General features: G+C 35.2%; 1 protein-coding gene across 1 annotated transcript; it reads left to right on the top strand.

Annotated features, from left to right (window-relative positions):
* Nucleotides 1-58: 58 nt before the first annotated feature.
* LOC110091944 (plant-specific TFIIB-related protein PTF2) lies at nt 59-2,302 on the top strand. Its single transcript, XM_020816256.2, has 2 exons — nt 59-316; nt 469-2,302. Exons 1-2 carry the CDS (start codon nt 258-260, stop codon nt 2,012-2,014), a joined length of 1,605 nt encoding a protein of 534 aa, XP_020671915.1. The 5' UTR covers nt 59-257; the 3' UTR covers nt 2,015-2,302.
* Nucleotides 2,303-9,405: the final 7,103 nt, after the last annotated feature.

Below are 9,405 nucleotides of genomic sequence, written 5' to 3'. Positions count from 1 at the left end.
TCGGAGATATTATGTAGGCTATCGCTCATTGGGAATAAATAATAATAATACATTTGGAATCCCGGGATTTAACGCGCGCACAAAAACCGTTTGGCTGGATTTAGCGTAAATCCGACTTAAATCCCACGATAAATCCGATACCAAACATCCCCTTAGAGATGGATTATGGGGGTGTGTGACTTGAACTATTGATTGGTCCATGCGGATATATCTAGCCTGAGAACACTGCCAATCATTCTTCCTCTCTCCGCAACGTGATGGACGGCGAAGTATGCCGGAACTGCGGCGAGCCAAGCGTGATTACTGATCTCGACACCAACATCCGCGTCTGCGAGTCCTGTGGCTCAGTCCAAAGCTATATATCTAGCCTGAGAACACTGCCAATCATTCTTCCTCTCTCCGCAACGTGATGGACGGCGAAGTATGCCGGAACTGCGGCGAGCCAAGCGTGATTACTGATCTCGACACCAACATCCGCGTCTGCGAGTCCTGTGGCTCAGTCCAAAGCTCAGACGCCTACCAAGACCAAGCTTTCGACCGAGACGGCACCCGGCTTGGCACCCTTCATTCCTCCGGCGACTTCGGCTACCGCGAGCGAAAGCTTTATCATGCCCGCGCGTTGATTGCCGATATCACCGCCCGCCTCAACCTCACAAAAGCACATGCCTCCGCCGTCTCCCGTCTTGCTTGCCAAGCTACAGACGACAATCTTGGCTCCGGTGACTGGTTCCCTGTCCTTGTTGCTGCCTGCGCCGTCATCGTCATGCGCCAACATGGCTCCCCTCTATCTCTTGCTGAAGCCGCTGAGGCTATTGGTCGCGACCCCCACGATCTTGGCCGCATGGTTGGTCGCGTCTCTCGCCATCTTGATCTTGGACAGCTCCCTGAGCTCAATGCTGTCTGCCTGTTGGAGCGTGCGGTTCGTGAATTATCTCCATTCTCTACCCTTGATAAGGATAAATTTGAGGAGATCTTGGGCCAGGGGAGATTCATCCTCCATTGTGCGATTAGGTGGTTTCTCACTACTGGTCGCCATCCACTTCCTGTTGTTGCTGCTGTCCTGATTTTTGTCTCCAAGGTGAACGGATTGGAGGTGGGTGTGGAGGAGATTGCTGGGATGATCCATGCCGGGGTCGCCACTAGCCATCGTCGGCTTAAGGAGCTCATGGAAGTACTTGTTAAGGTTGCTAAGAAGCTGCTTCCATGGGGAAATGATGTGACGGTTAAGAATATTGTGCATAATGCTCCAGTTTTGATCCGGTTCATGGAATTGAAGAGCAAGGCAAACTTGAGTAGTGTTGGTAATGATAATGGTTGTGTTCCTGACCTTGGATTCAATTTGAATGTTATCCTGAATGCCTATTCTAATCATGTTGATGCCGTTCCGGAGGAATCTAAATATTTCAGGTTGGGAAAAAGGGATGGGGGTGACGAGAGATTGAACTGGGATGAGCTTGAAAAGTTGAAGCTTTCAGCAGAGGGAATTCGTCTTTCTCATGATTATGGCAATGTGTTGGATAGGCTCCCAGGGATTTGCAATGAAGGGGAGATTGAAAAAAGAGATGGAATCAATATGAGGAGGACAGGCTTGGAGATTGAAGACTGGATTGAGTCTTGGAAAGGAAGATGGAAGTCTGACAAGGGGTTGACCCTCCAGCAGGTGCTGCAAAGGAGCGAGGGATTTGATGCTCTGCCTCCATCCTTTATGAAAGGAATGGACATGAGAAGGATGAGAAGAATGAAGATGGAGGCTGCCAAGCACCGGATTCATCGAACTATGAAGAGGGCACCTGTTATAGTTGAACGGGTACCTTGCAGTGGAGAAGATGATAGGCTTAAAGAACATCTGCCAAGTAGGAAGAGGAGGAAAAGGGATGGAGTGATTGATGGACTTGATTGGGAAGACTGCATAATCGAATTATTACTGCTTCATCAGGTTGACGAGGAACAAATTGAGCAGGGCCACTATAATAGGTTGCTGGACTTGTATGTTTTCAGTTCTTCTGCTTTATGAAAGCATTTGCTTGGTAGAATTAACAGTTAAGGAAGGGGCCTTTACTTATTAGGTTTGTTTTTGTGAAACACCAGTCAACTATCAACATTACTTGCATATTTTTTAACAACATCTCATAGTATCTGCTCTATAATTGTTTGTATTACAGTAACCTGGGCAAATTTCTTTTTTTGCTTAGAAATTTTATTCATGTTACTCTAAAAAGGCTTGAAAATGAAATAAGATGGATTTGCCAACTTATGCCAATTTTCTCCTCCGGTTCGGAAATTTGAATAATTTTTTGACACATTATTGAGCTTACTCTATGCTTCAATGTAACTTTAAGAAATGTTGGAATTGGAATACAATTTAGTCAACAACTTATGCCTTTTTGTTTCTTTTTTTAGTGGTTTCCATAATCCAGTTATAGTTTGCATTGATGCATCGTATACTGATTGTTAGATATGCACTGGACTTTGTATTGTTGGATATAGTATTAATGTCTTCAGTTCTCATCCCTGACTAATCCCATAATTTTGTAATAAATTCCTTCTTGTTGGGTAAATTTTTCCTCTAAAGAAAGATTGTATAGGCCTGAACTGTTAATAGATTATGCATCACTCAATTTCAGTCAGCAGGCCTGAAGCTTCATGAACTGATATTTCTTTTATTTAATTAAAGTTTATATGAGCATTGCACAAGAGCATTCTAGAAAAGAACATATGGAACATAAAATAATATTAAAAAAACATCATTCTTCATCAACTTGTGATCTTATCCCGCACCAGTTTTTTATATTAGTTGCTATTTCTAATATAGTCCCAATATTTACTCCATTTTCATTTTTATTTTCTTTTACATTTTGTTTAACTCTGCTATACTATTAGGATCAATTGAAACTTCGGTTTGCATTACAGTTTCTGTTAGATCATCACATGAACATGCTTTCTACCAGGGTGAAAACTATTGCTATTTGCAGCCGTTTCTGCCAGTTCTGCTATCAGGATTTGCATATTGCATTATATGGTTGCTATAATACAGTTTATGTCAATTGTGCATGAACGCTAATGGAGCTACTCTTTCTACGGTTTTAAACGTTTACAAATACTACTCAAAGTATTCATTAGGAGTGACACCCTCCATAATTCACAGTAGATATTCAGATTAGAGAGATAACACGTTCAAAATCTTATTTGGAGGATTCATGCACAAGTTAAAAATGTTCTCTTAGTGGGCGTTCCATAGCTCAAAAACCCTCGGAAGATAATATTAATTAAAGCTCTGACCTCTCCAATTCATAAGGCTAAGAGTTGCACATCCACAACCTAAATCATTTTTTTTTATTTGTCCCTTGAAGCTCCTCGATGTTATAGGGATGACATAAATGACTACTTTCCAATGCTGATTATTTTCAAAGTCTTTTTGTTTCCATAATCGTGTCATTAGGTCTTGTTAGTCCGTATTCTTTTTTCATCCCTTTATGTTTTACTGCATCGAATTCATTTTGATGCTGAGGTTAAGTATTCATGAGCTGTTTTTTAATGCTGCCTTTAGGCATATGTACTCAACTAAAAACTCTTTATTTTATTTTTCATTCAAAATTTTGGTTCAACACATTCTATCTAAATTTGGTCGTGATGGATTTCTTACTCTTTAATTTTATTTTGAATGTAATTTATGCAAATCGCAAAGTTGGGTAAGAAAAGTTGAGGTCTCAAATCTTGGATGAGAAAAGTGGAGAGTCGTGTTATGCAGTCAACAGCTTGCGTAAAACTTGTCGAATAATCGTGACATGAATCCTTTAATACATTATGTTAATGCTAGGCATTCCCTAGGAGCGACACATTGTATGGCTTGCATACAACGACAAGTGAGCAAAGGTCGCTGCATCGACGCCCGAGTGCAGTGTTAAATAGGCAAGGATTCCCACATCATGGACGGATGTGGACAAAGAAGCTAGTCCATAATCCTAAAATCAGGTAGGAACTTGGAATATAGGTTCCCTTACAGGAAAATTAATGAAATTAATAAATATTATGATCAATAGGAAGATTAATATTCTTTTCATTCAGCCATTCAGGAAATTAAATGGATTGGAGAGAAGACTAAACTGATTGATAGTTTAGCATTTAAACTATGGTACTCTGATAGGAGTCGTACTATAAATGGTGTATGTGTGATTATAGAGTTTGGAGGTAATATTATAACAAATAATAGAATTGAAGATAAAATTATAGCTTTAAAGATTTTTGTTGATGTTTATTATTAGTATTATAAGCATTTATGCTCCTCATGTAAGTTTGTATATTTGTTCAAAATTAAAATTTTAGAATGAGTTAGAAGAATTAATACAAAAGATACCTCTCGAAGAAAAAGTTTTTATTGGAGATTTAAGTGGACATTGATAGAGAGGTATATAATTTTAGAAGCATTCATGGTGGCTATTACTTTGAAGCTACTAATGAATGTGACAAGACCATATTAGATTTTTATTTAGCCTATGATTTTGTAATTGCTAATACCTTATTAAAAAAAAGAGATGAGTATCTCATTAGTTATAAGAATGGAAGTAGTAAAACTCATATTGATTATTTTCTTCTAAGAAAAATAGATCGTTTAGATTACAAAGACTTAAAATTATTTCGAGTGAAATTTTATATACTGAACATCGCTTATTACTTTTGAACTTTAAGATGAAGGGGTAGAATATTAAAAATAAAGTGGGGATTAGATGTGAACATTTAAAGAATATTAATAAAAATATTTTTGAGAGTAATATTCTAGATCTTAAGATTTTGTCTGTGCATGAGGATGCTAATGTTATGTGAAAAAAGTAGCTAGTGTTATTAAGAATGTTGCAAAATATGTGCTTGAAGTATTAAATGAAAAAACTACTAATAGTAAAAATAGTTGGTAATAGAATCAAAATGTGGAAAAAAAGATAAAAAAAGAAGATTTGTTATAAAAATTGGTTTAGTTGTAAAAACTCTAATAATTAGGAAAGATATAAAGATGCTCGTAAGGAGTCTAAGAAAGCCATTTGCAATGCAAAGTTTTTAGATTTTAATGATTTATATAATATATTAGATATTAAGGAAGGCGAAAGATATATGTATAAGTTAGCTAAACAAAGAAATAGGAGTAGTAAGGATTTAGTTCAAGTGAAATATATTAAGGATGAAGAAAAAAAAGTGCTTTTATTAAAAGAGGATATTCAACAAAGGTAGATGAGATATTTTATTAAACTTTTCAGTGAAGATTATGAGAATGCGATTAACTTTAGTGACCTTAGCATCCTAAATGAAATTGATGATTTTTTGTTTTTGTCGGCGTATTAGTAAAACCGAAGTTTAACAGGCTTTAATGAAAATGAAGCATGGAAAAGCTGTTGGACCTGATGTTATTTCAATAGAAGTGTGGAAATGCTTAGGAGATGATGAAATTTATTGGCTTACTAAACTTTTTAATATTATTTTGAATATTAAAAAGATGTCAGATGAGTGGAGAATGTTTATTCCTTTTTTTAAGAATAAAGGTGATGCACAATATTGTGCGAATTATAGAGAAATTAAGTTAATTTTTCATACTTTAACATAATGAGAGAGAGTTATCGAGCATAGGTTGCGGCATGATACTAACGTTTCTCAAAATCAATTTGGATCCATGCCGGATAGTTCTTAATGATATTTATTAACTTAGAGAAAGCATATGATAAAGTTTCAAGAGAAGTACTAGGGAGAATTTTAGAAAAGAAGGGGTTAATAATGCTTTTATTCAAGTAATTATATATATATATGCAAGAACTGTTACTTGTGTTCAGATGCAAGGCGGCTTGACCAAGTATTTGCCTATTTTAGTTGGATTACATCAAGCATCAGCCTTACGCCCAATTCTTTTTGCTTTAATCATGGATGTTCTCACTAGACATTTGCAAGAGGTTGTACTCTGGTGTATGCTTTTCACTGATGATATTCTTCTTGTTGATAAGAATAAGGAGGGGGTTGAAGGTAAACTTGAATTATGGAGGTCAACCTTAGACTCTAAATGTTTTCGTTTGAGTAGATCTAAAACTGAATATATGGAGTGTAATTTTAGTAATAATAGATTTAGTAGGGGGATTGTGACATTGGAGGATCAAGTCATCATTAATAAGAGCACTCATTTTAGATATCTTGGGTCTATTGTTCAGAGTGATGGTGATATATATTGGAATATTATTAGTAGAATTCAAGTTGGATGGTTGAAGTGGAGGAATGCATCGGGCCTGTTCTGTGATAGAAAAGTCTCTCTCAAACTTAAGGAAAAATTCTATAAGATGGTAGTGAGACCTACAATGCTTTATGGTGCAAAATGTTAGCCATTAAAAGAGAAGCATAATATTAAGTTAAGTGTTACAGAGATGAGGATGCATAGTTGGATGAGTGGCTTTACTCTTAAAGACAGGATACAAATTGAGTATATACGTGAAAAGGTTGGAGTAGCTCTAGTGGAAGAGAAGATTAGAGAGTCTCCTTAGATGGTTTGGTCACATAAAATGGCGACCTTCCGATGACCCGATTAGGAAAGTAGATGTATTAGATTTGACTTATTTAAGAAAGGTAGAGATAGACCTAAAGAGACTTGGTTAGAAAATATTAGAAATGATCTTTCTTTTTTATATTTAGATGAGAATTTTACTTTTAACAAACTACAATGGAGAAAAAGTGTGCATGTAGCTGACCCCACATTGTGGGATAAAGGCTTGTTATTGTTGTTGTATAAATTTGAGTAAGATGTGTGATCCACCCAAATTATCTCAAAATTTTGGCAAAACAAGCTCTTTTGTGCCTTAATTTAATTTAATTATTTATTTTAATATCAACTTTAGCGACTTGGAACTCTCTCTCGTCTCCAAAGTATCACAAAAGTTAAGTACCAAATCAACATAATGTTTTAAATTCTTGGTTGTTTCTTTCTTCACATTGTTTTCCCCTTGTTTAACATTCATCTTCAACCAACTGTAAACGGACCATCAACATACTAAAAATTTTAATAAAAATATGCTCTCGAGACTTAAATTACCAGCAAGAACAATGAAAGAAATTATACTTTATCATCTTTTCTCAACCTTTCAATATTTTTTTACACACTTATGTTTTTAGAGGGATGTTTGACTTTATATTCCCCATAATAATGAAAATTGGAGAAATAGGCTTGTTCATTTTCTTGAGAAAATATGCCCAAAAGTTCATTTTAAACCAAAATACCACTACTTTAGATTGCAGACTATTTATTTAAAGTTTGCTACTTCAAGCACTTGTTTGAACGAGGTTAGATTGGTATTAAAGAAGAATTCGATTGAACATTATTCGAATCTTGTTAGATCTTGTTTGGACAAGGTTGGAGCTTGGTTCGAATATGATTTGAATATGACTCAAATGGGTTTTGAATCATGTTCAAACCTTTTTTGAACTTTGTTCTAATAAGGTTTTGAACAAGGTTTTAATGAGGTTTGACATGGTTAGAATATGATTTGAACACCGCTTAACAATGATAAATACAATAAAGTTTCAACAGCTATAGTTGTGATTGATACAGTAGAGTACAAGCTCAATAATTATAACCACAACAAAAAAATGTTTTTACTACACTAATATTATGACACTTTTAATTAAATATATCAAAAATATCTATTAAGACACATTTCGATATGGTGCTCTTTGATGTTCTTTGTTGGGCCTTGAATTTTTTTATTTTTATTATTTTTCTCTTCACGTACTATTAGTCACATTTTTTATAACTTTTTTCTGTTTAATCTCAATGCCTCGAGTTTTCTGTACTTCCTCCCTATTGAATCATGGATATTCAATCCTCTTATGAGCAGCATTTAACTATCTTCTAGCAACAGGGACATCATCCCCTGCTGCTCCAACCCGCTCATGTAATTCTTTACTTCTTAGTGGATCATCTCCTGCTTCATTTTCAGAAATACTAAGCTGAAGGAAAACCATCATGGCCGATGGTAATTTCATCTCCAGCGTGGTCGTCATCTCGCATCTATGGTAGAAGCTTACAGTGAATTCAAAAGTTGAGTGTCATCTTTTTTTTTTTTTTTGAGTTATTCAAGGATTCAAAGTTATCACAATATGATCCTGAAAGAGGCAATGCGAACGATTGGAAGGGATCACAGGTTGTATTCAGGACCCGCTAGGAGGTCCTTATAAGCTCTTTGACCACTTTCTGATGAGAAATATTTCATTTCCTAAGCAAATTCATATATTTCAAATTGCTGGTTTCTTTATTTTTGTGTTTAATGGTGATGTGGATATAAGATTACTCTTTATTAGGCCACATAAGTTGTGGGTACATCAATCAATGAACTATCATTTTAAGTGCACAGTTATTTTCCTATAAATGATTTTGTTTATATATATATTCTTCAATATTTTAAATATGAATCAAACTATAATTATTAAAGATATTAGATGAGGTCATAAAGAGCTTTAAAGATTTAGAAATTTATAAATATTCTTAGATTAGGAAAAATAAATTAAGCTAAACATTCAGGTATAAATCATGAATGTTCTTTGAATAATGTATTGGATAAAAAGAAATTTGTAGTTGCAATTTTACTTTAAAGATGATCATAAAATTAAGTAATATTCAAAATTACATAAATTGAGTTAAATATTTTTGTTGCCTCACTTAGGATGGAGGATAACGTAAATTTTTGCACCTGTTGTATCAGTGATTTATGATCTATAGTTGTTTCTTTTTCACCAATTAAACTCAGCTACTGTTACAGATATCTGCTGTTGTTGCTCCATAATTGTTCTTCTTAATCCCTAGCCTAACATGCAGCTCACCTTGATCTGTTGGTTGGGAGCTTTAGGTTTCGTTTGGGACGGGTTTTTTACTGCTTCTTAAAATGACTTTCTAGTGCAAAAATTAAAATTTTTATTAAAAAAAGTCGCTTTAAGAAGCAGTAAAAAAGCCGTCCCAAAAGAAGCCTTAATTACCAACCAAGGGATCTTGGATTCGAGTCTTCTATATGTGATGCGTGTGTGAATTTACCTTGCCTAAATGTCCCCAAAAAAACAATCCCGAGATAGCGGCTGCAGATATGCGTTGTTATTTATGAGTTTAATACATACATTCATGGAGGACTTCTTATTTCAAACTTCTATTCATCTTTTACTTATGCATACACTATGTTTTGTTTAAATATGCTTTATTGAATTGTTCACAATGTGGATCAAGAGCAACCAGGACATGCTTATTGGCCATCACCTGTTGCTGCTTTTTTTAGAGTTGCCAGGTGAGTGACCTAAATTGTCACTTTAGTTGAAATGGATGTGCTTATCCACCACCCACTGCTGCTTTTAAACATCCAATATTTAGCAGATTTAGCATCAACACTGTCAAAGAATCCT

Source organism: Dendrobium catenatum, unplaced genomic scaffold (genome assembly GCF_001605985.2).
Source record: "Dendrobium catenatum unplaced genomic scaffold, ASM160598v2 fragScaff_scaffold_8, whole genome shotgun sequence".
In the NCBI taxonomy this organism is placed as follows: Eukaryota; Viridiplantae; Streptophyta; class Magnoliopsida; order Asparagales; family Orchidaceae; genus Dendrobium; species Dendrobium catenatum.
Note: the sequence above shows the minus strand (reverse complement) of the source record. Positions and strands in the feature narration are given on the sequence as shown.

Bases quoted from the DNA above. Each gene is read 5' to 3' on its own strand.
- LOC110091944 (XM_020816256.2), top strand. From the start codon at position 258: ATGGACGGCGAAGTATGCCGGAACTGCGGCGAGCCAAGCGTGATTACT. The intron at 317-468 runs CAACATCCGCGT...TGATCTCGACAC, and splicing joins GTGATTACTGATCTCGACAC to CAACATCCGCGTCTGCGAGT.